The sequence below is a fragment of the Mus pahari genome, chromosome 17 (assembly GCF_900095145.1).
Source record: "Mus pahari chromosome 17, PAHARI_EIJ_v1.1, whole genome shotgun sequence".
NCBI classification, from domain to species: Eukaryota; Metazoa; Chordata; class Mammalia; order Rodentia; family Muridae; genus Mus; species Mus pahari.
Window position 1 is genome coordinate 65309489 of NC_034606.1, and position 27987 is coordinate 65337475.

The window sequence follows — 27987 nt, forward strand, 5'->3', positions numbered from 1 at the left end:
TGTCCTGCCCATTGGAGAGTGTCTGTGTGTGTGTCCTGCCCATTGGAGAGTGTCTGTGTGTGTGTCCTGCCCATTGGAGAGTGTCTGTGTGTGTGTGTGTCCTGCCCATTGGAGAGTGTCTGTGTGTGTGTGTGTGTCCTGCCCATTGGAGAGTGTCTGTGTGTGTGTGTGTGTCCTGCCCATTGGAGAGTGTCTGTGTGTGTGTGTGTCCTGCCCATTGGAGAGTGTCTGTGTGTGTGTGTGTCCTGCCCACTGGAGGTGGTTGGAGGTGAAGGAATTCTGAGACTTCTTAAGTTTTTTCCTCTCTGTAGATTTTTCATGATGTGGCGTATAAAGCAAAGGAACGGGATGACCTCCTGGCAGGGATTGATGAGTTTCTGGACCAGGTGACAGTGCTCCCGCCAGGGGAGTGGGACCCATCTATTAGAATTGAGCCACCCAAGAATGTCCCTTCCCAGGTAATGAATGCGTGTAAGATAGTGGTGGCTGCTGTTGGGAGGTCTTGAAAGTCAGAGGAGGAGTAACAAGCTAATCCACAGTAGCATAGGCCCGCTCAGGTGTGCTGGGAAGGACAGGGGCAGAGGAGGGCCAGATGGCTCCCTGTCAGGCTGGACGGGACCAGAGCTCCTGTGTGTACTGGGCTGCGGCTGGGCCTTTTACCCACATGAATTTGCTCTTCCCAGAAGCCCACCCCCCCCCCAGGTGCTCTTATCTCTAGTTTACAGGAGAATTAACCTGACCTTCCAGGGCATGATTTTGAAGGCCTGTGAGATTACATCAAAGCACACTTGAAACTGTAATTTAGGTCATGTCTTGTTTCTGGGAAGTTAAAGTTAGGAAGCAGATTCTATTGGGGAAGTCGTTTTATTTATATAAATACATACATCTCCCACCCCCAGGAAAGTCAACTGTGTTAAATCCACAAATATATTTGGAAACCACAAACATTTTAATGTTCTCATGGCTTTTGTGTTATCCTGTTGCCACCAAGGACAAAGAGGGGCTGACTGGACTCATTTTATTTCCATCTGTCAAAAGGAAAAAAGGAAAATGCCTGGTGTCCCAAATGGAAATGTTTGCCACATAGAACCAGAGCCACATGGGGGACACAGTGGGCCAGAACTGGAGCGGACTGGGCGGTAAGTTCTGAGACATTGCGTCCTGGGTGCCACGCACCGGCAGACGCTGCTAAGGAAAGAGGCGTCCTCTGTCTCTAGCATCCTGTGTAGAAGTTTATTGACCACAGTTGACGTTCACATGGGACCATCTACTGTACATAACACAAATGTGTCCAATATCACATTCATTCTACTTTCTTGAACCATTTGTTAAGTCCTGTCTGTTCCCCAGTCCTTTCTAGATGTTCCCTCTGATGTGAACGCAGCACCTCTCTCCTTCCTGTCTCCTGGTGTTCTTCTTACTGTCTCTGCTTTGATGCTCTTTCCTTCGGAAAGCCTTCTGATACTCTCTGTGGCTGCCGCTGGACACTTGTACTGTAGAGCTCTTTAGCTCCCCATCACAGCCCACACCATACAGTGTTGTTACCGTCATCTCTCCTGCTGGACTGTTGGCTCCAAAGCCTCAAAGTCCCCACTCAGCTCACTAAAAAATTATCCTAGCCTACGTAAAATTATGTAAAAGGTGAACGTGAACCTTGGACACAGTGAAGTTTCAGGAGCTCTCTAGACTGTACAGTCACAAGACACACCATCCTGGGTGTGTTTTTAATTCTTCACACCATTAGTTGTGTAGCTTTGAAGGGAGATGCGTCTGTGTGTGTACCATGTTGTGGGGACTTGAGGCCAAACGCACAGCCTTTGGGTCAGTTATATATGTTGGGTGAGGAAGTATCTGGAGATCCCCTGGAGGGGGCTAAGGAGGAGCAGGAAGGCAGTGGGGAGCTTTTCTGACCATCCAAGCCAGGGCTGAGACAGTGTGGTGAGCCTTTCTGATGTTGACACAGGCAGGGTGGAGCAGGGCAGGATGGACTAGCTGCTTCCTCGCAGCCCAGAAAGCACCTCAGCAGGCCCTCTGCAAAGGGGTTTCTGGGATGGCTATCCCTTATTTGGGATGCAAATTCTTGGGAAGAGCTATGAGAAAAGAATCCTGAGCTGCTGTCTCAGTGACACCCCCCCCCACCACACACACACACACACACACACACACATATACATGTTGTGGTAGTTAAACGGCTTTGTGCTCCCAGCAGGTCACCTCCCAGTCACCCACCAGAGCCCTCTGGATTCTCGAGTGAAAGACATACACATACACACACACACACACACACACACACACACACACACACACACACTATACCACATACACACATACACACACACTACACCACATACACATACACACACACACTACACCGCACACACACACTACACCACACACACACACACTACACCACATACATACACACACACACACACACTACACCACATACATACACACACACACACTACACCCATACACACACACTACACCACATACACACGCACACACACACACACACACACACACACTACACCACATACACACACACACTACACCACATGCACACACACACATTACACCACATACACACACACATGCACACACACACACTACACCACATACACACACACACACACACACACACCAGTTAATTTTAATATGCCTTGACTAGCTCAAAGACTGGGCAATTCTAATCCTTCTCCCGCTGGCAAACACTCCCCTCCGGTCCTTCTGAGTTAACATCTTTTAAAATCTATATTTCATCTCTGCTACCCCAAACACAATTGGAGAAGTGGCCCGTGTGGCCACTTTCCTGATTCTTACATGTCGGTGGTCCTTTAGACTTGTCTGTCTTCTCCCCCAGCATGGCAGTCTCTCCCTCCTCACTTCTCTTCCAGTTCCAAGGTCCCGCCTCGGTCTCCCTGCCCAGCCATTGGCTGTATGTCAGTTGCCAATCAAATAGAGCTCAGGGCTAAGACCCTCAGCGTTTGGGAAGGCCGGCCTTTGGGAGCCCAATTGAATTGAGACAGCATTAGAGCCAATCCCTAATGCCCCTCCACATCTCCCCCAACACAGAGACTTCAAACAGGTTTCTGTCAGAACACACCAGACAAATGGATGTATGGCTTGTCACTGAATCACTCCAGGGACGGGTTCACTAAGCCAGAGATCCAGAGCGTAGTGACCATCTACACAGCTAAGTCTGTTCTTGCATTAAGCTTAAATTCTTATCTCTTTGTGCCTTTCTGACTCCAAACACTTGATCATCAAGGACAATGTCAAAAGGGAAAGGAAGCGTCCTCGTCTAATTAATGTCTGTATTATAGCTGGACGTCCCTCGTGAATGAGATGGGGCTAACTCCAAAGAAGCAGTCGTAGCAGGGTGGTGGTAGTGCCTGGATGTCTGCGAGTTCAAGGCCAGCCTGGTCTACAAAGGGAGTTCCAGGACAGCCAGGGCTTCATTATACAGAGACCTTGTCTCAAAAACAAAACAATACAAAAAGAAGTAATCAGAAAGTCCTTCCATGAAGAGTGAGCCGGTGCCCTCTTGTCTTAGGCAGTTAGGTGGTGGGTGTCTCCTGTGTCACGTAGCTCCTGTCTGTCATTCACAGACTCGCCTCCACGAAGAGGCTGAGCATTGTGATAGCATCTCAGGAGCCTCAGTGAGGAAGGTGTAGGAGAGTCTTTTTCCCAGGATAATATCCCTCAGATGAGGGTTGTTAGTAAAGGGCGACAGGCCTTGTACAAGACACTGTTGTAGGTAGGACCCAGAAACCCTTGAGTACTCCCCAGACAATCACTGCCACCGCAGAGGTCCAGGGGGAGACAGATGGTGCTGTGTTTTAAGTCAGACCTCTGGTCCCTCCCCCAGGCTGCCCGAGTTGCTTTGCCACATGGCAGTGCTGAGGCAGGTCCTGAGGTGGGGCTTCCTCCTGAGTAGCCCTGGAGCCTCCCCTCCTCTCAGCCCATGCTCTCTTAACACAGTGACCTCAAGGGTGGCTGGCTGTTCTAGAGTGTGTTGCACGCCGCTGCTCCACTGTCTAAACTTTGTCAGTAACTTGACATGCTGTTAGGATTAAGTTCCAATTCCTTAAAGCCACTTACTGCCTCTGTGACTCAGTTTCCCCAACCGTGTCTGTAGGTTTTGCACCTTGAAGGCAGCACATGACTGGGGTGTCCCTCTGCCTTGTCTGGCTGTCGCCCAGGTCTTCCTCTGAGCCCCTGCTGAGATGCCTGTCCCTGGCCTGTGTCAACACAACCCCCAGTGTCCCAGTGTCATGCATCGCCTGTCCTCCTGCACTGTGGGTCTCTGGGAGCACGGGCTGTGTTTGTGTACATCTCCAGTGCCTGCCCAGGCCTGGTGGCTGATCCTATTTGTCTTCTATTGGTCAAGTGCATGAGTCAATTGTTATGCAAAGACTGAGGCAGGGGGTTGTTCAGAGTGACAGTGTGCACATGGAGAGGCTTTACATCTGGAAAGTCCCAGAGGACAGGGATATCTTTAGCTGCTTCTCAGGTCCCTCCCAACAGCTTAGTTTGAAATTGAAGCTAATATTTGCCTTCTTCTTAATTTTTTGAATATTGACAAGTGGGTAATATGCAAGCCCTTAACTTTTTAAATGCTTGGTACATACTCAGTTTTGCCATGTGTCACATCCTCGATTATAACAGAATCTCTCTGTGCCAATTCCAAAGAGTTATGTGCTTGGGGTGAAGTTGAAGCTAAAGTATTACGGAGCACATTTGAAGTACTTTCAAATGTGTGCTGCTCTGTGCCCTCATGGAAGAGGGACTTCGTTAGAGGCCTGTCTGCACTGTCTCTGCAGGCTCTTTGGGGGCTTGGTGCTGGATGTCAAGCGGAAGGCTCCCTGGTACTGGAGTGACTACAGGGACGCTCTCAGCTTACAGTGTCTGGCCTCCTTCCTGTTCCTGTACTGTGCCTGCATGTCGCCTGTCATCACCTTCGGGGGACTGCTGGGAGAAGCCACTGAAGGACGCATAGTAAGACCTTTGCATCATTTCTAGTGGTCCAAAACAAGATTTAAATATCACGGAAGCACCGAAGTTCTTTGGGGGGCACTGCCTTGTCAAGGCTGGGAAGACTGGGTCTTCCCGGGAGTGGCTGGTGTTCCGAGTTATGGGGGAGCACGGTTCTGCCTGGTATATATATCCCATGTGTTTAGATGTCACTTCAGTGCCTGGTTGCCTAGGTGAATTGCTCACCACCCCAAGAATGGAAAATGGATCCACTGATAACATGTGAGAATCAGATTCGGTGACTGTGATAGCTCGTGGTGTGAACTACATCATTGTGCTTTTTATACATCTTTGAATACCAGATTAAGCTGAACGATATAACTTAGTTGAGGAATCACGGCAGATGGTTTGGTACCTGAGTTATTAAAGTGGTGTCTATTTGCTGGAGTACCAGGCACTGTGTACCCATCACTCTTGCTTAGAGGAAATACGAGCGGATGACTGTCAAGGCACGATGCGGCTAAGTCAGTGTGATAAACCAGCTCTTCTCTGTGCAGGGATGTGGACTCTTTGTTTTTGTTTTCTCCTCTTCAGAGTGCAATTGAGTCGTTGTTTGGAGCGTCCATGACCGGGATTGCCTACTCTCTGTTTGCTGGGCAGCCTCTCACCATCCTGGGAAGCACGGGGCCCGTGCTGGTGTTTGAAAAGATTTTGTTCAAATTCTGCAAGTAAGACATTGGTTTTCCTGACAGTATCTGGGCGTGGCTGCTATGCAGTCGAGAGGAGGGGTGGGCACCCTCATAGCTCCAGTAGTGCAGATGGTCTTTCTCTCCAGAGCCTGCAAAGTGTCTTCTCGTCATTGCTGAAAGTCTTACATCTTCAGCCTTTTAAATCCATCAGTTTTTTAACTTACATGTCTTTATTTTATGACTGTGGGCATTTTGCCTGCCTGCATGCATGCCTGTGCGCCGTGTGCATGCCTGTGCACCGTGTGTGTGGTGGGATGGACACCAGAAGGTGGTGTTGGATCCCCTGGGACTGGAGTTACAGATGGTTGTGAGCCCCTATGAGGGTGCTGGGAATAAAACCCAGGTCCTCTAGAAGAGCAGCCAGGGCTCTTAACCACTGAGCCACCTCTCCGGCCAGGCCTCCTAACCATTGAGCCACCTCTTCAGCCAGTACTCCTAACCATTGAGCCATCTCTCCAGCTCTTCTTCTGTTAAACTAAGGTCTCTGTGTAGTCCAGACTGGTCTGGAACTAACTGCAGCACAGGCTAGCCTTGCATTTACAGTTTTCTCGCTTGGGTTTCCTGATGCTGGATGGTCGCACCACCATGCCCAGATTGACTGCTGGATTTTTCTTTTCTTTTCTTTTCTTTTCTTTTCTTTTCTTTTCTTTTCTTTTCTTTCCTTTCCTTTCCTTTCCTTTCCTTTCCTTTCCTTTCCTTTCCTTCTCTTTTCTCTTTTCTCTTTTCTCTTTTCTCTTTTTTCTTTTCTTTTCTTTTCTTTTTTCTTTTTTTGACAAAAGTTTTCTCTGTGTAACCTGGGCTATCTTGGAACTCACTCTGTACGTGGCCTCAAAGTCACAGAGATCCCCCTGCCTCTGCCTCCTGAGTGCTGGGATTAAAAGCATGTACCACCACCGGGCTGGCTTTTTATTTTTTAGATTTATTTATGTATTATTATATGTAAGTACACTGTAGCTGTCTTCAGACACACCAGAAGAAGGCATCGGATCCCATTACAGATGGTTGTGAGCCACCATGTGGTTGCTGGGAATTGAACTCAGAACCTCAGGAAGAGCGGTCAGTGCTCTTAACCACTGAGCCATCTCTCCAGCCCTGACTTTAATTTTTAAGAAAAGTATCTTAACTGATGCAGATTCCCTTCCTTTTACATTTTAGGACACTTCTAAATTGGGTCTACTTTCCCTCCTCAGTTTTCTGTCTGTGAATGGTAGTGAGGCCTATAGCAGTGCTGTAATTTCAGTTTTCTTTGAAGAACCTTTCCCACTTCATATTGGAAGCAGAAGCCCACAGGACTGGAGTCGACCCCATCTCCTGGCTGCAGGACCAGGCGTGGCCACCCTGGGCAGTGATGTTGGAAATACTGCACGGGTGATGTTCTCCTCCTGCTCCGTTTTCTGTACCTTCACCCTGCAAACGCCCTGTGAGGCTCTTGAGCACGTTGTCCCTGGCTTTACTGAGGGGTTCAGTGTGTGCCGTCTTCATGGACAGCAGGTCTCAGCTGGGAGTGATGGGCCACACTGCCCTGCTGCTTCTGAGCTGCCTCACGAGCCGTGGTGTTTTTCAGGGACTACGCCCTTTCGTACCTGTCCCTGCGGGCTCTCATCGGGCTGTGGACTGCCTTCCTGTGCGTGGTCCTGGTGGCAACGGACGCCAGCTCCCTTGTCTGCTACATTACCCGCTTCACCGAGGAAGCATTTGCTTCCCTGATTTGTATTATTTTCATCTATGAAGCCATAGAAAAGCTGATTCACCTGGCAGAGACCTACCCCATCCACATGCACAGCCAGCTGGACCACCTGAGCCTCTATTAGTAAGTGTACTTCCTACCTCTCCCCCGCCTTTTATTTTATTTCATTTACTTAGAAAATTAGGAGCTTTCTCTTTCCTAAGGCATGGGAATCAAGCAGTTCACACTGCAGCATGCTACAGGGATTTAAGTATACAATGTATCATGTAGTGTTCACCCCAGTTACTTTCCCGTGTATCCCCACTGTGCTGGCCATCCTTCTCTTCTGGTGTGTGTGTATGTATGTATGTGTACCTATATACACACACACACACACACACACACACACACGTGTGTGTGTGTGTGTGTGTGTGTGCAGTGGCCACCGTTTAGAGGTCAAAGGACAACCTGAGAGGAGTTAGTTCTCTTCTTTCACCAGTGGGTCCCAGGGATTGCACTCAGGTCATCAAGCTTTGTGGCAAATGGCTTTATCCAGTGAGCCATCTCACTGGCCCTCATCTTAGAAGTCCTGTGCATTCCACCTACCTGACCCGCATTTCTGGCTTGTCCGTAGGCCTCACCCACAGTGGCATTTTTACATGGCTCTGAGGTGAGCCTGAACACAGGCATTTTTACTGAGTCATCTCAGCCTTTTTATTTGATGTTTTTGAGGCAGGGTACGTTCTTTAAGCTGACTTTAAACTCCTGACTTCAAATGGTGTTTCTGCCTTTGTCTTCCAAGTAGCTGGGACTTCAGGGGCATAGCAGCATGCTAGGCTTATTTTTTAATTAGCATATAGTATTTACGGAGTACAAATGTGATATTTCAACACGTGCATATAATATGTAATGATCAGATCAGAATAATTGGCATATTTTATGGAATGGATTTTTCAAGTGCATGTGTGCGCGCGCGTGTGTGTGTGTGTGTGTGTGTGTGTGTGCGCACGCGCGCGTGTGTGCATGCGTGTGTGCATGGCACAGCTTATCTGTGGAGGTCAGGGGATGACCCCAGGCACTGGTCTTTGCCCACCATCTTGTTTGGCAGAGGCTCACAGTTGTTTGACACTGTATGTTCCCAGCTAGCTGACTCTGTCTCCAGCTGTTCTTCATCATAGGCGTGATGGATTACAGATGTCCACAGTATCCCTAAGCATCCAGAGACTTAAACTTGGGTTCTCATGTCTGTATAGCAAGCGCTTTGCACACAGAGCCACCCTTCCCAGCCCTGTATTTGAGGCTTCTCGCTCTCAAGAGCTGAAACTTAATTCTGTTATGAAAGGCGTGACTGCTAAACATACAGGTGAAGCAAAAGTAGGAATGGCTGTCAGCTGACGGGACTGCTGAGGAGCCGACTATACCTCAGCCCTTAGACCCATCGTGGAGAACTGAAGTTATAAGACAGACAGCTCTTAGGCTCCAACCTAGTCATAGCTAAGAGCACTTGGTAACCAGCTGGCTGCGTCCCTCAGGCTGCCATCCTCTTTCCCTAGCTGCCGGTGCGTGCTCCCGGAGAATCCAAACAACCACACCTTACAGTACTGGAAGGACCACAACATCCTGACTGCAGAAGTGAACTGGGCAAACCTGACAGTCAGTGTAAGTCTGGGCATGGCCAGAGGCCCTGCAATGACCGCCCCGTCTAAGAAGGACTTGGGTAGAGGCAGGGCAGCACTCTGCTGGACCCTGACCCTTAAGCTTAAGCAGATGTAGTGGCTCACCTGTAATCCTAGCACTTGGGAGACCAAGGCCAGAAACATTGAGGTTTGAGGCCATCCAGGGCTATATGGTGAGGCCTGTCTGGGGTCTAAAAATGGGCTACTTTGATGAAATAACCAGTAACCATGTGTGGTCTTGTTACTGTTAACTCTGCTACATCATCTTGGTATACTTATAGATTTCCTTGCTGTTTTCACACTAAAATTGCTACATTTTATTTATTGATCTCTGTTGTATCCTTGGTGGGAGCAGTTAGCTGATGCACATTTCTGTCAGATATTCAAAATTCAAAGCTTGAATATTCAAGTTCTAAGGTTCTCTATAATAAAAATGACAGCAACTTTTAAGTTCTTTCCAGAGCCTAGGAAGGAATGATTGTTCCAGACAGTTCTAACTTTGTGTCCAAGTGTCTTGGTTAGGACCACACAGTCTTCTTGACAGGGACCTGCTAGCGAGGGCTGCAGCCTGTGTGGTGGTCAAGTGGATAATGTGGGCCCGTGCTCCCCAGCATGGGATGGCAGTGTGGGGTGAACTCAGAAGGCAGCAGCCGGTTGTTATGTGTGCCCGACTCTTGTCACCCAGAGTGCTTGTTGCTCCAGGAATGCCAGGAGATGCACGGGGAATTCATGGGATCTGCCTGCAGTCACCACGGACCTTACACGCCCGATGTGCTCTTTTGGTCCTGTATTCTGTTCTTCGCCACCTTCATCGTCTCCAGCACCTTAAAGACATTTAAGACAAGCCGCTACTTCCCGACCAGGGTAGGCTGCATGCTTATGTTTTACCTGTGTTTGGTTTAGCTGGCTGCCAGAATCCTTTCTCTGCCCCACACTGCTGTGGATGCTGGGGCAGGCTTCTCTAGCACGTGACAGCTTCTTCCACAGCTCTGTCATGTGCAAGGAGGGGCTTTAAATCCGTGTGGTTTAAAGGGGGCAGGTAAGTTAAGGTGCTGGAAAGCTCTCTAGAGGTAATGTCGGCCTTCCAGAACGGTGCTGTTTCATGTCTCAGATTCCCAGACACTTGGGACGTAAGGCCAGAGCAGGCTTGTTGAAAACAGCCAGTTGGAGAGGTTATCTTGCACAGTCTAAAGGACCCCAGAGCCCCTCCCCACCCATGGTTCCTATCGTAGTTTATGACCTTCCTGGCTGCTGCCCCTGACTGCAGCAGCCTACCTGCCTGTGGCTTGGATTCCCTCCTTGACGATCTGAAGCCTCAAGATGCATCATGTATGTCAAGAGCAAAGGTCTGTTCAGGCAGAGCAGAATTAGAGCCTGAGTCTGAGCAGCTGTGTGGCCATTGCTTCTGTGAGGTTTCTCACCCAGCTACATGCGAGTGAGTACCAGAGTACATGAGGGTGCAGGTGGAGGCTCTGTGGATTAAAACCCACCTTAGACCTCCATAATCTGCAGAGTAGTTGAGCATATTAGCTAAGTTCACAACCTGTTTTCTGTCAGGACAAATAGCTATCAAGTGGCTGCTAGATGCTCTCACTAGTTGCTCAAGCCTGGGCATGCGCCATGAGGAACACAAAGATCTCTGCAGGGCCAGTGAGAGGGCTCAGTGGGTGAAGGTGCTTGCTGCCAAGCCTGATGACCTGAGTTCAGTCCCTGAGACCTACACGGTGGAGAGAGAACAATTTCTTCAGGTTGTCCTGTCTCCGTATGTGTCATGGTGTGTGCACATGCACACAGAGTAAGTAAATAAATACTTTAAAATTAATTCAAAAATATCCTCCAGTGGGTATGAAGGGAAAGTACAGGGACAGACAGTTGGTACCATCAGCCTGGGAGTCAGTGCTGTAGGAATTCAGAGCAGAGAAAGATGGACCATGACATTGTTTCATGGCACAGGTATGGAGCTTCAGGGAATGCATGGGACAGTCAGGGATGATCAGAACTATGGAGAACATGCTGTAAACCTTAGGCATCAAAGCAAAGTGATGTTGCATGTTCATGCACATGTGTGTACATTGTCATCTGTGGGGTTCTGACATGTACATGCACATGTGTGTGCATTGCCACCTGTGGGAAGCTGACATGTACATGCACATGTGTGTGCGTTGCCATCTGTGGGTCACCGACATGTGCATGCACATGTGTGTGTTGCCGTCTGTAGGAAGCTGACATGTACATGCACGTGTGTGAGTTGCTGTTTGTGGGATGCTGATATGTGCATGCACATGTGTGTGTTTTGCCATCTGTGGGACGCTGACATGTACATGCACATGTGTGTGTTTTGCCGTATGTAGGAAGCTGACATGTACATGCACATGTGTGTGCATTGTCGTCTGTGGGAAGCTGACATATACATGCACATGTGTATGCGTTGCCATCTGTGGGAAGCTGACATGTACATGCACATGTATGTTCATTGCTGTCTGTGGGAAGCTGACATATGTGTGCACATGTGTGTGCATTGCCATCTGTGGGACACTGAGATTACGGCAGGTGTCATTTCCTGTCTTTTATTAACACACTCTAAGTTCTAACATGGGGCAGGCCTCTTGGGATAGGCCTGAAAATGGATAGAAATACACACATGTACACATACATGTACACACATACATAAGTACACACACACCACATTCATACACATGTACCATACACACACATGCACACACACCACACATGCACACACACACACAAAGAAAATGAACACTATTGAAAAAATGAAGCAGGTACTGGGGGGTGATGGTGAATTTTAAGTAGGCCCATAATAAGATGTCAGCAGTGCTGGGGAGACTCTGTCCAACATAGAGGAGTCTCAGTTAAAGATCCTTGGCCACACCACAGAAAAGGATTTCCAGAAAAGCCACAGTGAAACAAAATTGGTGTCTTTAAAGTATTTGACAGAGTCACACAGGGAAAGGACACAGGAGACTCTGAAAGTCTTCTCTAGGGCACAGCGAGTCTGGTATTTTTTTTTAATTTATTTATTTACTGTGCTCATGGGGCGTAATTTATAGCAGGGCTTAAAGTTGAAACTTAAAATTAAGCAAAACTTGTTAGCTCTCTGAGCGATAGCTTGTTTTATCAGTAAAGTGCTTGCGATGGTTTAAAAAACAAAAACAAAAACAAAAAAACGAGCCCAGGTAAAAAGTCTGGGTGTCATGGCGCCTACTCTGATCCAGGGGGTTCCTGTCAGGTGTGGAGACTTGTGGTGGGAGTGAGCAGCGCTGGCTTCACAGACACCAGGGGAAGGGAGCCCCGTGTGGCTGCAGCAGGCACCCGCAGGACAGCAAGGCAAGCTTGGAGGACCTCACAGGGAGGAGAGCTTTGGGGGTCGGTAGAGGAAAGTGTGATTTTTAATTTATTCATGTATTTATATCCCAGATGCCACCCCTGCCCCTCCCCTTTGCCTGTGACTGTTAATCCTGATGGTGGTTTCAGGAGCACTGGAGGGCAGGTGAAGCAGTTCACCCAGCGGGAGGAGGCAGTGATTTGTTGAGTGTGGGGACGTGCTGGGTATGGGAGTCCTTGAACGTGCTGCTGCAGAGGTTTGGGCCAGCACAGTAAACCTTGGCTGGTCTCAGAAATCTGAATGTGGGCCTGGGTACCCCAAACTGCATTCTTTAGAGACTGGTCTTGACTAGACTCTGTCAAAGGTTTGGTTTTCCATAATATAGCCATGTAATGTGGGCGTTACTTTGAGTATACTAAAATAATCTTGTGTAAATATTTTCATGTTAGTTCACATGCTAACTTTCTGTGCTGTGTTTAACCGCTCCGATTGTTCGCCACGCCAGGTTCGCTCCATGGTGAGTGACTTCGCCGTGTTCCTCACCATCTTCACTATGGTGATCCTTGACTTTCTGATTGGCGTCCCATCGCCAAAGCTTCAGGTTCCCAGTGTGTTCAAGGTGAGTGGTCCTCGGCGGGCTTCATGCCTGAGGGTACACTGATCTCGTTGCTCTCGGAGGCTCAGAAGGAAAATGTAACATTTGTTATGATGAAGAGTTGATCTGCTAAGCTTTAGGAGAACAGAAAGTGCCTACTGACTTACAGATGCGGTGGTGTGGAGAGGCGGCCCGTGGTTGTTGGTCATTTAGGGAGGTTGGTTGAGGTTTGTTAGTAGCCATGGTCAAAGAAGAAACAAAAAGAAAGGGATGAGGCCCAGGGTCTCTTTCCCAATGCCTCTCGCTCCCCTCTGTCCTTGTTTCTCTCCTGTCTAGTGTTAGAGGGTGAAACTGGGGGGACAAAGGGTGGGGAAAAGAAGAACCCACAAAGCAGCAAGGACCAGCTACAGGAAGAGCTCAGGATGGCAGGAAGACAGAGTGGTAGAGGGAGTCCTTCGTGTTCCGTGGTGCACGCCTTTAGACCCAACACAGGAGGCAGAGGCAGGCAGATCTTGGTGAATCTGATGCAAACCTGGTCTATGTGGCAGGTTCCTGGACAGCCAGGGATACTCCATGGTGAGGTATTTTGCCATCTTTTTCACTATCTTCACAGTGATTACATGGACAAACTATTGGTATGTTTTTTCTATTTTGTGTGTTTAATTCTGTTAAACTTATTAAAATGCAGAATAGGTTAAACACCTTCCATCTATATAACATAGCTCAGAGCCCCGAGTCTTAGCCCTGTGTGAATGAACACCATCAGCTTTCTCCCCGGTACCTAGCTGACTGTAGGACAAAGGGATTTCTGTATAAAAATAGGTGATTTGGAGCATCCAGTCCTTGGGGAAGTCCTGTGATGTGTGAACTTAAGATGTGAGTTGATTTCTGGGACCACCTCTGGGAGGCAGGGAGAGACAGGCCTGAGAAACAGGAGCTTAGAGAAACTGTGGCTTGGGAAGCAAGGACGCTGCTTCCTGTCTTTCTCCTGAAGCAGCCAGTTTGCCCTTCCCTCAGCCGCTCTGAAAGAAGAAGTGCTCCCCTCTCCATAGCCACGAGTGGGCAGCTCCATGACCTGGGCTTCAGGTACTCCACAGTAGGAAGGAAATGTTGTATTTTTGTGTACCCTGTCTACAAGCTCCTCTGTGCTTTAAACCATGTCTAGACTGCCTCTCATACCTACAGCAGTGTAAATGGTGTCATAGCAGTAGTGTTTGGAGAACAGTGACAACATCTGTGTGTGTCTAACAGAGGCATCTCCCCCAAATCTTTAGTCTGCAGTTTGTAGACTTGTCTATGACTACTTACAATATTGTTAATGCTTTAGTATATTTTGTGTTGGTCTGAGAACGTAACTACTACCTAGAATACTCATAGTACAGAAAGATAAGTTCTAAAGCTTTTAAACTGTATTTAACCCGTTCAGAATCCAGGACTTGGCAGGCTTGTTGAGTTTTCGAACCCAAGTATTGTAGCCCATGTATTTGCTGAGTTTTGGGTCATTCTGGGTGGTAGACGTTCATCCGCCAACACCGGGTGTTTTTTCTAGAGTGCGTCAGGGGTGGGGTCAGGAGTTGAAGCAAATGAGTCGCTGAGGAAAGAGGGTCCCAGAACAGACAGTTCCCTAAGCTTTGGGGCCTCCTAAAGCCTCCAGTTCCTGGGCCTCTGTTTCACCACTGATGAGAGCGGCTCATGGGATAGTCTACTTTCAGTGCAAGAAATCTGAGTCTGTTTGTCTTTCCTCTGTACATCAGACACAGACTGCATGGCTTTTGACGAGGAGTGGCTAGGGTTATCTGTATTATTTAGTCTTTGGAAACCCTGTCTCGAAAAACCAAAAAAAAAAAAAAAAAAGGAAGGCAAATTTTAAACAACAGATTAGTTGCTAATTATGTTCTACTTGTCCCGAGGCTGGGGTAAAATTGCTTTCTCTGTACTCAGAGGATAAATGGAAGACAGTGTAGGATTAATGCGTACTCCACAAGAAGCTAAAGTGAGGATTCACTGCCAAAGGGGATCTGGAAAAAAGGTCGGAGATTTCCGTAGGGGACGTTACAGTTCATGCTTTGCTTTGTTTTCTAAAGCATTTCCTTCAAAGGAGAACAAAAGGAAAAGTGGAATAGTGTTCGGTGTGGTTTGGTTTGCACTCTCTCCAGAGTTAAGATACAGAAACCACACTCGTTTTCTCTCCTAGCCAACAAGGGACGATCGAGGATGGTTTATTAATCCCATTGGCCCCAATCCCTGGTGGACTGTGATAGCTGCAATTATCCCAGCTCTCCTGTGCACTATCCTGATATTCATGGACCAGCAGATCACCGCTGTCATCATTAACAGGAAGGAACACAAGCTCAAGGTGACCAGGGGCTCTGACCTGGGAGGCTGAGACCGCAGCCGGTTAACGGTTTAGGATAAGCCCATCTGTACCAGGAGCTGTAGAGAAGAATAAAGTCTCAGGAGGCTTTCATTACTTGCCCATTAACTGCAAAGGTTGGTTGGAGGTGAGACTGGAGTGGAGCATGGAGCGAAGATGTGGAAGGAGCTTGCACTCCGTTACTCTCCTGGCAAGCTGTGCCGTGGTGGGTGGGCAGAGGCCCTGCTGATCCCTAAATAGCTGTGATTCTGAATCAACAACTATCCAGCTTTTCCTCCCAAGGTCTGGCATAGGGTTGTGAGCCTGCTTCCCAAGGCAGGAATTCTTCCTCTGGGTCTGTCCTGAGGCTTCAGAATGGACCCTGAGCTTGCGGCTTACCCAGTCTGTGTTAGTGAGCTGCCGCACGCCTTCATCCACCAGGCAAGGATGAGCAGTGGTGTTCAGGAACGCAACGGAAGCATCCCTCTGTGCCATCTAGAATGCTCAAGATGTGGCTTCCTTCTGGGTTTCTTCCAGAGAAGGCTGACTTGGGAGTATATGGGTTTCACGCAGAGTAAGCTAGGGGCAACTGGAAAAAGACCGGATATTGGCATATATAGGACAAGCTAAAGTTTCTGTTTTTCCGCTGTTCCCTTCCCCCAGGAGGGTTGTAAGAATTCTCTGGACACCCTCCTCCTCATCCCCCATCAGCTGTGAGCCTGAAGTCTTTCGCTTAGTGTTATATGGCCTACTCCAGCCAGCTCACTGAGGGTGACTGTCTCCCCACAGAAAGGCTGTGGCTACCACCTGGACCTGCTCATGGTGGCCATCATGCTGGGAGTTTGCTCCATCATGGGCTTGCCTTGGTTTGTGGCCGCGACCGTCCTGTCCATTACCCACGTGAACAGCCTCAAGCTGGAATCCGAATGCTCTGCCCCAGGGGAGCAGCCCAAGTTCTTGGGCATCCGAGAACAGAGAGTCACGGGGCTTATGATCTTCGTGCTGATGGGCTGCTCAGTCTTCATGACAGCTGTCTTAAAGGTATTCCTTCATTGGCCAAGCAAACACGGGGGGCGGGCCAGCTGTCTTAAAGGTATTCCTTCATTGGCCAAGCAAACACGGGGGGCGGGCCAGCTGGGGGTTGGGGGGGTTTCTCTGCCAGGAATGCAGTGGTTCCAGTCTATATACATACACAGTTTTTTTTTATACACACACACACACACACACACACACACATACACATATGCATGCCCTGGAAGAAGTTAAATGTGTTTAAGGAAAGGAACCTGGTAATAATAGACTATGACAAGTGACCTGAAGGACTGCCTGGCCTGCCGCCTTGCTGGTTCCCTTTCTCTCAATGGCTTCCTTTATGCTGGAGGTCCACCAGGGCCTTCTACGGGTCAAGCAGGCAGTGCCGGGGTAAGCTCTGCCCCAGTCCTTCTTCCCCAGGGGATTTGTTTTTGAGGCGTCTTATTCGGTTCTGGCTGGCTTTGAACCTTTGCCAATCATACTGTCTCTACATCTTGTGTGCTAGGATCATAATAAATATTGTTCTGGTTTGGTTTTGGTTGTGTGATAAAGACCATGACCAAAAGGAACCTGGGGAGGAAAGGGTTACTTCACCTTGTACTTTCAGGTTAACACCAGTCCATCCTGAAGGAAAGTCAGGTCAGGGCCTCGGGGACCTGCTCAGCTAATTTTGTTATCCACTACAGGCCCACCTGCCTATGGAGGGTGCTGCCCTGGGAGCTGGGTGCTCCCACATTGCTCAAGACAGTGTTCTACAGACAGTAGAACTGGAGCGTCCTCTTTCCAGGCAACTCCTAAGTTGGGTCACATTGATAACGAAGCGTCAGCAGCACACTTACTGTCCCAACAGTGCTGCAAACCCATCACCAAACGGAAATGTCACTCTAGGGTCGGGGCAGCAAAGTCCAGTGTGGCCTTAGAGGAAGTGTGCTGTCCTTAGCCCCAGGATGAAAGCAGACTGAGGGGCTAGGTGTGTGGGACACGGGGGAGCAGCATCAGGCTCTGGTTTGGGCCCTCAGGACTGTAGCAGCCTGGCAGTTGGCACACGTGGATGGAGGCAGGGAGATCAGAAGTTTAAAGACACCCTCAGGACCTCCTGTACACAAAAGAGTTCGAGGCCAGCCTGGAGAACAAACAACAGAAACCGAGTTTGGTCTTGAGCTGTGGCCCTCGCTCCACTTTGGCTTTGGAGCCTGTTTCTCCAGTTCACACTTGCATGAAGGTTTCTCTAAGTTGAACAGATGTGACAGAAAAGCCCTGTTCACATGCTGTGTGGACACTTTAAAAAGCGCAGTGTACAACATGTTCTCAACCCGTTTCCTCTCCTCTGCCCTCAAGTCTTAGGTCAGAAAGCATGAATTTATTTTTAGTCTATGTCAAACAAAATACACAAAGTTCCTGAGGATGTGATGATTATAGAAAGATTTAAATAACATCTGTGACATCTGTGTGCGTGTGCGTGTGCACATGACTAGGAATGTGTGCGTGCACACGTGACCACAAGTGTATGCATGTGCGTGTTCCCATCTGTCTGCTCATTACCTAGGGAGGAGACAGGAAGCCCATGACTTACCGTATAGGGAATAACCTCGTGTCAGAACAAAATGGCTTTATGTTACCAGCGCGTGCTTTCTTTCCGCACCAGCCAAAGAAGAGGCAGCAGAAACAAAGACAATGTTTACGAGACTCTCCGTGGCTTTGTTCCATTTTTGGAATTAAAAATGTATATAGATGGGACATGATGGTGTTCACCTTTGACCCAGCACTCGGGAGGCAGAGATGGGCAGGTGTCTGTGAGTTCGAGACAAGCCTGGTCCATATCGAGTTCTAGCGTTGCCGGGATGCCACAGCTCTTGCCTTGTGCCTTTCTCCGCAGTTCATCCCAATGCCAGTGCTCTATGGAGTTTTCCTCTACATGGGAGTCTCTTCACTGCAAGGGATCCAGGTATGGTGTGGCTCAGCCATAGCCATGTCTCTTACTCTTGTGTTCACTTGTCCTGACCAGAGAGGCACAGTGCCCCAAGGGAGGCCCAGCCAGTTCCTGAGAAATTTGTTCCCCATCTTGACATTTGGCCAAGGAATGTCTTCAGATATGAGGTGCAAAATATGGTCATGTTGGAACAAGAGTATTGGCTTCCAGAATGGCTTGGCTTGATGTCATAGCTCCAGTCACTTTTAATCAGTGGTTTTTCGGTATTGAACTAGGGATGCTTGCCAAATTCCTGTAGACCTGAACCTGAAACATCAGTCAGTAACCAAAGAAGTAAACTGGGGCCATCAAGATGGCTCTGCGGGAAAGGAGCTTAGTACCAAGCTGGGTGACCTGTGTTCCATCCTCTGGGGCCTATGGTGGAAGAAGAGAACCAGCTGTACAAGTAGTCCTCTGACCTCCCCACATGCGTGCCTGGGCGTGGTGGTGCTGGTGTGTGTTTGTGTGCACGCGCGCGCGCGCGCGTGCCTGTGTGTGAGAGAGAGATGGGTGTGGGAGGCACGTGTGCTTCAGCGTGCATGTTGTGGTCAAAGGACAACTTTGTGGAGTTGTTTTTCTCCTTCCACCTTTATGTGGACCCCAGGATTTGAACTCGGATCATCAGGTTTGTGTATCAGCAAGTTTCTATTCCTGAGCCACATTGCTGGTTCCAGCCTGTCATAAGTCCTCTATCCAGAATTTTAAGAGGTCTCATTTGATCTTATCAATATACTTATCTGTCACATACTTCAAAGAATCAGCAAGAGGGTTGGGGTCTAGGGACTTCGGGATTTGGGGGGAAGGGGTTTGTTAAAACAGTGTTGTATTCTGTAGCTTAGCTTGGTGTGGAACGCATTGTGTGGCCCAGGCTGTCCTTGCCTTAGCCTATCTGTAACTGCTGTGTGTGTGACCACTGCTGGATGGAAGCGGTTTTGATAGTAAGCACAGAGATGCAGTTGGCTTGGGGTCACTCCCCTGGGAGCTTGCTCTCTGAAGCTGTAGTGCAGGAGAGGAGAAAGCAGCCTGTGCCTGGAGTTAGCAAAGGTGGTGTCACCAAGTCATGGGACTTCCACTTACTGGCCTGACCAAACTGCCTGTTGTCTCGAGACTCGGTTTCCATTTCTCTCCAGTGGAACAGTATTGGCTGCTGTTGAGTGGTCGGTATACTGCTATGTCTGGGCTTGAGGAGGCTTCCGGCCCGAGACCACCCAGACACCAATGCTAGTCCTTCCTTCCAGTTCTTCGACCGTCTGAAGCTTTTCGGGATGCCTGCAAAACACCAGCCAGACTTCATCTACCTGCGGCACGTGCCGCTGCGCAAGGTGCACCTCTTCACGCTCGTGCAGCTCACCTGCCTCGTCCTGCTCTGGGTCATCAAGGCGTCGCCGGCTGCTATTGTCTTCCCAATGATGGTAAGGTCAGGCTCCCGTTCCCCCACCACGCCTCTGAGATTAAAGCTGTGCAGCCAGGCTGCTAAGTGTGGCTCGTATTAATAAAAATTACTGGTGATATTTTTGAAGATATGGTAAACTGTGTTACAGCATAGATTTTCCTGTGTTCACCATTTTTAAGGGTGGGTCAGTGGGATCAGCACACTGCTGTGGGATCCCCAGCAACATCCATTTCTAGACTTTTATCGTGTAGAACAAACTCCAGACTCGGAGAACTGCCCTTCGTCATTCTCCCTTCCTGCAAGCACATAGGCAACCACAGTTCGGCATTGTCTCTGTGGCTCCTGTTACCCTGGGTGCCTCACACGGCACTGGGTTATTCCCGTTGCCCACATTTTCTCGTGTGTCAGAATTTCCTTAAGTTTGAAAAATGGATATTCTGCTCATTTATGTTATTGATTAAATGTCAGTTCTTGGGGACCTGACCCCATCTCATCTGTACTATGTGTATAGGCCCCAGGCATACACATAGTACATACGCATGCATACATATGAAATAAAACATATTTTTAAAGGTATATAGAAACAGAAAGAATGAATAAAATAATGTAATGTATGAATAATGTACAAAGCCTCGGTGCCGGGTGCTAATGACACACAGTAAGCAGCTACCGTTGTGATCCTCATGAACCCGGTTTTGCTTGGATGTCCCGGACTGCTCAGAGAATCATTTTGCTTTTGTTCTGTGGGGGTGGCTCACTCTTCAGCCTGCTTCCTTCTCCTCAGGTGCTGGCCTTGGTCTTTGTCAGGAAAGTCATGGATCTCTGCTTCTCCAAGCGTGAGCTGAGCTGGTTGGACGACCTCATGCCTGAGAGCAAAAAGAAGAAACTGGATGATGCGAAGAAGAAGGAGGAGGAGGTAGAGTCTGGTCTGGCTCCCGCCTTGTAGTTCAGGGTCTTCTTACAGAGTGGAGAGGGAGGGCAGGCTGGGTGGGGAGGAGGCGTGTCTGGGATCCCGAGGGTCACACTGAGGGCTTCTTTCCTTCGAGAAGGTCTGACTTGTCGAGAGTATAAAACCCATCATTTCTGAGAGGTTTGGTTGTGCACCTGTTGCGGATGGTGCTGTGGCTGGCTTCGTGCAAACACAGCTTGCACGGGACTTTCTTTCACTGCCCTCGGCAGTTGGCACCTTGCCATCTACACAGTGGCCCGTAGCCCATGGCCTGTGCGTGCACAGAAAGGCCATGCAGCAAGACAAAAACCCCAGGCCAAGAGGAAAGGGCTGGGAGTGTCCCGAGGCAGCTGCTACCCGAAGAGCTGCCTTCCAACTCTGTCAGTACTGGCCGGGTTTATGTCAGCTTGATAAAATCTAGAGTCATCAGAGAGAAATAAGCCTCAGTTGAGGAAATGCCTCTAAGAGATCTAGCTATAGGGTAGTTTCTCAATTAGTCATCAGTGGAGGAGGGCCCAGCCCATTGTGGGCAGTGCCTTCCCTGGGCTGCTGGTACTGGGTTCTACAAGAAAGCAAGCTGAGCAAGCCTCGAGGAGCAAGCCAGTGAGCAGCATCCCTCTATGACCTCTGCATCAGCTCCTGCCTCCAGGTTCCTGCCCTGTCTGAGTTCCTGCCCTTACTTCCCTCTGTGATGGACAGTGATATGGAAGTGTAAGCCAAATAAACCCTTTCCTCCCCAATTTGCTTTTTGTTCATGGTGTTTATCGCCATGACAGTCTCTCTCTCTCTCTTTCCACTGCCAGCTCTGGCTTGGAAGGAACCTTGTCACTCAGCAGACAAACACTGCCATCCTTTTCAACTATATTTTAAAATAAAATTTCCTAATGTCTTGAATTTTATTTTATTTTTTAACTTGAAATTTTTAAATGCTAAAGCAGTGGAAGAAGTTGTGTTCCTCCTGCCTGTGGCGTCACTGTCCCTGGCTAAGACTTTTTTTTTTTTTTTTTTTTCATTTATCAAATTGACAACAAAATTGAAGTCAGTAAGAATTAACCCTTTAACACCATGGTTGGAACAGGCCGCACATACACGGAATGTGCTGGTGTGGACTAGAGACAACTCCTTAGAGAACACCTTAGAGTCTTGAATATCCACGAGCCAGGGCTGGTTTACAGCACAGGCTGCCTGGAGCTCTCCGTGTGGCCTAGCTCAGCTGACCAGCGGGCCACAGTGATCCTCCTGTCTTGCCTCCTCCCACCAGGAGTCCAGGCATGCTGCCCTGCTTGGCTTTTTATGTGAGTCCTGGTGATGTGAATCAGGTGCTCACACGTGCCAGCAGCAGTGCACCTCAGCCACCACCTCAGACTACCCCGTTACTGGTTTTGTTTTGTTTTTTTATGGTTTCCGAGACAGGGTTTCTCTGTGTAGCCCTAGCTGTCTTGGAACTCACTCTGTAGACCAGGCTGGCCTCCAACTCAGAAATCTGCCTGCCTCTGCCTCCTCCCGAGTGCTGGGATCAAAGGTGTGCGCCACCACGCCCGGCTCTGTTACTGTTTTAACAACTTGTTTATTTGAACAGGATATAGCAGAGGACCAGACCTTACAGCCAATTTCTCTATTCCTCTTCAGGGTTCTCTCTCTCTCTCTCTCTCTCTCTCTCTCTCTCTCTCTCTCTCTCTCTCTCTCTCTCACACACACACACACACACACACACACACACACACACCCCACAGGGCCTCCTCCTCGTCAGGTAGTCCTAACATTCTTTTTTGCAACACTGACATGGTCTTGTGCCCCGAGTTCCAGTACCTGGTCGTTGGCTCTAAGGACGCCCTCACATTTGGGTTCTTACCGTTTCTCAGTGCTGTTCCATTCTGTTATTTGATGGCCTCACGTTTTGTGAGGCCTTGAGCCCACGGAAGGGACCTAATTATGTGAGTGGGAATGAAAACTGCCTGACACCTTGGTGGTAAAAACTAGGCGGGAAGACTCTTGGTTTACTTGGTAGAAGATATAGTTGTAAGCCAGGGTGCTGTAAAGAAACCACCAAAATGGTCACTCTGAGGAGGTTAGAGCTGAGAGAAAAGGCAGCATCCTGGACAGGGATAGGGCCGTCTGTGAGGGAAGCGATGGGAATGGGGACGGGGACAGGGAAACCTTGCTGTAACACAGAGCAGGTGTCTGGGGGGGGGGAGCCTTGGAGCTAGCGTCCACCGGTGTACCCACTGGAAATGGCCTTCTCCGCACTGAGGTGTTCCTGGAAACGATGTCTGGGGCTTTTAGCAATCCTTGTATAGTCCAGCTTGAGCTTGTTTCTAGACACATGCCCTGTCTTTTGGAATTTGGGGAGTAGGAGTTTCCTTTGGACCTGATGATGCCCCCCTTTCTTCCAGGAGGCTGAGAAGATGTTGGACATTGGGGGTGACAAGTTTCCCCTCGAAAGCAGGAAGTTGCTAAGTAGTCCTGGCAAGAGCAGCAGCTTCAGGTAAAGCCCCAGGTACCAGCCAGCTAGCACCGGGGTTCCCGTGAGGGACACACTGCCACCTCCGCACGCTGCCCTGCGGAGCGGTGCAGCCCGCCCCACCTCCAGAAAACAGTTTTCCATTCCACTGCTTACAAACCAAATGCCTGTGGTGTGCCCTGCTCTGTGAGCCTGGTCCCATGTCAGGGTGTACAGGAGGCGCCTTTGTCCCCATCCACTTCCTCCTGTTGCAATTAGCTGATGAGCCAGGGTCACGGCACTGCTAACACATCGTCAGGCTCCAGGCAGGATCTCTCCACCTCTCAACCCCAAGTTGTTCTTTTCCACTTTGCTAAGTCCAAGAGGGTAAGAAGTTCATTTCCAGCCTTGTGGGCTTGGGATGCTTCTGGGGGCAGACAGGGACGTCTCTCCTGTGTGGGTTGCAGCATTTTAACTCAGGGAGCCGAGGAGAGGCTGACCTCGAAGCCCAGGCAGTCCCTGCTCTCTACCAAGGCTGTAGCTCACCACAAAGCACAGGGTCCGAGTGCCCTGTATTTGGTTCAGCCCTGACCTCGGTGTCTGCTGGGAGGCTGCACACCCAGGCTGAGGAAGCCCAGAGGTGAGGAGAGCTAGAGAAAAGAGGGGAGCCTAAGGGATCCTGGGGAGTTAGCTGATGAGTTATGAGACGCGATGTAGTTTATGCCGTGGATCAATCAGGCAGTCTTTTCTGTGTTCTCCGAGGTGTCCGTGTGCTTGCTGTTAAGGAACCTTTGAAGTCTCTGGCAGTGAAGCAGGATCAGCTCCTTTTCCTGTGGGTTCTGTCTCTCTGCATTTCAGGAGACCATCGGGCCCATAGGTAGCTCTGGTGTTTTCTGGGACCCAGGATCCTGGTCGGAGTCCTGACACTGCTGCTGTTTGTGTCTTGATGGGTACTCAGCCCTGAAGACTTGGGGCTTAGCACCTTCAAAATGAGGATTATGAGCGATCTCTTTTGCTATGAGTGTTAAGCTAATAGACCATGAAATTCTTTTGTAAACTATAAGTGGGAAAGATTCAGTTATATAAATGTGAATGAAAAAGAGCGCCTGCCACACAGCAGCCTTGGTGCCAGCATCCCCGGGAAGCTCACCACGACCTGGGGCATCGGCCAGCCTACAGCCTTAGCGCTGCTTAAAGGCTACCTTGCCTCTTCTGAGCTGGACCCCTCCATCCTCCGGCCTTTCTCCCTTCTGGCGGGGTGGTGTCACGGCTGTGCCCCTCCCTTCTGTGTTTGAAGTTTACTGCCTGAGCTTTGATTTCAGATGTGACCCTTCTGAGATTAATATATCAGATGAAATGCCTAAAACCACAGTCTGGAAGGCTCTCAGCATAAATTCTGGAAATACAAAAGAAAAAAGGTAAGGAGGGCTCTGGCTTGTCTTTCATTTTCTTCTGTCTTTTGGAAATTGGCAATACTGTTGAAGGTAAAATGTGTGTTGCTTATAGAACTGAATTTGTCTAGTAAATAACAGAACTGTTGCTAAACTTACAGTAAGACAAATAAAAATAAAAAGTTTCCAGATATTTGGAGACAGGCTGTTCTGAGCTGTCCCTTCACTCCAGTCCCAAGGGCAGGCTATAATTATTTTGGAATGTGAGTTTGCTTTATCATTTAGTTCCTTTAATCCACTTGGAAGATCTTTCTCATTTCAGAATTTTTGTCTCTGGTTACTGCAACAACAAAAACTGGTAAACTGCTAAAAACCTGGATCAATACTGTTAACACTAATAAACAATATGATAGTATTGGCCCAGACTTGAACCTACTTAGCTTAGATTCTGAAAAGAGAATTTTGTTAAACATGACAGTTTTTTTATTCTGCAAAGAAATTTCTCTATATAATTTAATAACAGCATAGATCAGTTTTAATCAGATTATTAAAAAAAAATTGGAGGTGGCTTTGCCTACATTAAGGAATGCAGTGTATCTAAGTTACTGATTTTAGCCCAAAACACTACTTACATTTAAATCATCAGATAAATGAAGGCAAAACTCCAATGTCTTGATACCGATAACAGTTTTTTTTAAAAACAAGCAAGCCAGGAACCAGGAAAGCTGACCCGCCCTGCATTTATCTCCGCACATAGCCGGGCACGCTGCTGATCCTGGTGTTCAGCTCAGCTGCCGAGTGGGGGGTACCAGTGAGGTTGTTCCAGGAGCAGAGAGCTCCTCGGAGTCGTGCCCACCAGCACATGGTATGGCAGCTTCTTTACTGAATGGGTTAAAATAGATCTGAGCTGAACATGAGTGAACACAGAATCTTGCTTCCCTCAGAGGAAAATCCAGGCAGCTGTGGGGATGTATAACACATGTGGTTATTTTTAGTTGAGAGCTAGTCTACTTGTAAATGAACTTAAAATACAGCCAGATCCAAGCAGCATCTTCAGTGCTGAGAGAGAGCGCGCTTTGTCTCACTGTGACGTTGTTATTCAGCCCCTTCAACTGAGAGTCTCTGCTGAGTGGAAGATTTGGGCCATGAGGTGCCTCGGAGAAGTTCTGGGTTTTAACAAAATGGTGAGTCTCTCCGGGAAGAAGCCGAGCTGAGTCTGGCCCCGTCCTTGGTCATCGAAAAGCCATGCCACATGGAAGCATTCAGTCACTCCTGGGGTGCGTTTGGAGGACATCCAGCTACCCACATACCAGCAGCCAGGCGCCAGTCAGGCCACGGTGGGGCCACCCGCTCCCGCTGCCTCCTTTCCTCTTCCTTCTCTCTCTTCAGAGCTGTCACCATTAAAGAGCCAGCTTCCATTTTCAGACACTTTCTCTGATACTCTGCTGGCCTGGTAAGCCACATGAGTCCATTCTGTCACAGAGGATTCCCTCGTGTGGTCCCTCTTCTGAACGGTAGCCTGGGGTGGTGGCAGAGGTGGGACAAGGGCAGGCTCTCGAGCAGCCCGTGCCTTGGTTTCCTTTCTGCTTGGGAAGGGGATGTTGGCCAGACATGGTAGCAGGTCTGCTACCTGAGCTCCACCATCCAGGCATCAACAGCAACCACCACAGGGGGCTGCCTCTGTCCTGGGGTCATCTGTATCGCCTCCAGAAGCAGTGGGCATAACTTTGTGAGTCCTTGGAAGATGCGGGGGCGGCGTGAGAGCAGGAGTTTAGCTGACGTCAGGAAAGGCCTAGGGGAAGCCAGCAACGATCAGAGTGTGAGCATCTTTCCCTGGAACGAGAGAAAGAGGAGCCTAACCTGCTATGGATGCACTTAGGTTTCCAGGCCTGAAGATCTGTTCCAGGTCTGTTTTGTAACTGTCCAGGAAAGACTTGCTGACAACTGTTTGTTGTAGGAAGGTGGATCGGGGTTGCTGCAGCTGTTCTGTGTGAACTGTTTGACTTGATGCTGCTCTCTGGTGGTGACATTGTTACTCTACCCTGGAGAGACCAGAGTGCTCATGGATGTCCCTTAGCTGCCTTAGTGGAGAACACCATCATCATCTGCTCAGCGGACCAAAACCGCCATCAGCCATGTGGCTTCCTAATCATGGTTGACAAGTTCTGGCTCAGGTGTAAAAGCCACACGAAGAAAATGAACTGTAAGCGGTGACATCACTTTGGCTACTTAGTTTAAAAGTATATGTATGATTTTCTATATTCCAAAATGATCATGAGTTTTTTGACCCAAGCACGTGTAGACCTCTCCCCTTTCTCTGTGCCCAGACTGTGACTAGTGACCTGGCTATGCTGTTGTCCACCTGGGACGGTCCCTGCCCAGAGACCACACACACAGTGTGCTGTCTCCTCTCCTGGGTGACGAGGCTCTACATCATTCGATCACAGTTGCTCCCTCCCCTCAGACTCTCTGAAGCATCTAGTCCTTCTCCGAAGGCCTTCAGTGCCGGGGGCCACCCCGTGTTGCCAGTTCCTCCCTGTCAGGACCATATTGATGCAAGATATTTGACAATTGGTACAGGATGGACACGAGCCACACAGAGCCTGTGTCTTCTATAGAATAGTGGTAGGCACTGCTGTTCAGGGCCTCTGGGATGAATGTGACCCTGCTTCTGATCCCAGAATGGCCTCTGGGATGTGGGTTTGTCTGGTCTTTACTCGTGGGAGATCTGTGTTCCGTCTGAGCAGCCACTCTGGCTCGCTCTCACAGGCGGGTTTCTCAGGAATCCGTGGGCATTGAAGTCTCTGTGAGCCCAACTTCCCACGCATATCACTTGAGGACAGATCTAGTAAGCATAGCCCTTGCCCACCGAGGATTGGGAGCCGACCTGTCAATGGGAAAGGTTTTTGATGCCTTCCCGCCCTCCGCACACTTCTGGAACTTGAGTCTTTTTTCACTGCTTGCATTCTCTGGGAACTTCCCCGACTGGTTTCTCTATTTTCCTGCCACCTTCTGTGTAAGGAAACTGACGACTGCTTCACCCTGCCCTGGCCTCAGTGCACCTGAGAGACATAACGGGGAGGACCCTGACGTGTAAGGGAGCCAGTGACTTGTCACTGGAACTTACTCTTCCCGAATGGTGATGCTCGCGCTGGCTCCTGCGAGCTATGCCCTGGGCTGGAGGCTGCTCTCACTCACTCTGAGCAATGCATTGTGGGGCCTCATACCCATGTTTGCACTGGTCATCTCTTCTATGACAAGGGTCGCTCTCAGACATATCTTGAATGTGGCCAGCTAATGTCATGACATGCTGGTAATGTCAGCTGGTGGTGTGAATGAAGTTGGGAGCTGGGATTCAAGAACACGTTAAAGTGAAGCCTTGGCTGTGAGGGGAAAAGATGGAGGGGTTCCTAAGTGGCCAGTTGCTTCCCGGTGACCATCAGGGAAGGATTGC

The 27987-nt window shown here is 49.1% G+C and overlaps 1 protein-coding gene across 1 annotated transcript in view; it reads left to right on the forward strand.

The window, feature by feature from the left end:
- Slc4a8 (solute carrier family 4 member 8) overlaps positions 1 to 25961 on the forward strand; it is a 57870-nt gene extending 31909 nt beyond the window's left edge. The window contains exons 10-25 of the mRNA XM_021216851.1: positions 312 to 458; positions 1039 to 1139; positions 4827 to 5001; positions 5572 to 5705; positions 7291 to 7536; positions 8946 to 9051; positions 9771 to 9932; positions 12917 to 13030; positions 15201 to 15362; positions 16149 to 16400; positions 18268 to 18336; positions 19599 to 19772; positions 20538 to 20669; positions 23096 to 23187; positions 24465 to 24560; positions 25637 to 25961. Coding sequence (XP_021072510.1) covers positions 312 to 458; positions 1039 to 1139; positions 4827 to 5001; positions 5572 to 5705; positions 7291 to 7536; positions 8946 to 9051; positions 9771 to 9932; positions 12917 to 13030; positions 15201 to 15362; positions 16149 to 16400; positions 18268 to 18336; positions 19599 to 19772; positions 20538 to 20669; positions 23096 to 23187; positions 24465 to 24560; positions 25637 to 25649 — 2175 coding nt within the window. The 3' untranslated portion in view covers positions 25650 to 25961. The remainder of the gene's footprint in view (positions 1 to 311; positions 459 to 1038; positions 1140 to 4826; positions 5002 to 5571; positions 5706 to 7290; positions 7537 to 8945; positions 9052 to 9770; positions 9933 to 12916; positions 13031 to 15200; positions 15363 to 16148; positions 16401 to 18267; positions 18337 to 19598; positions 19773 to 20537; positions 20670 to 23095; positions 23188 to 24464; positions 24561 to 25636) is intronic.
- Positions 25962 to 27987: the final 2026 nt, after the last annotated feature.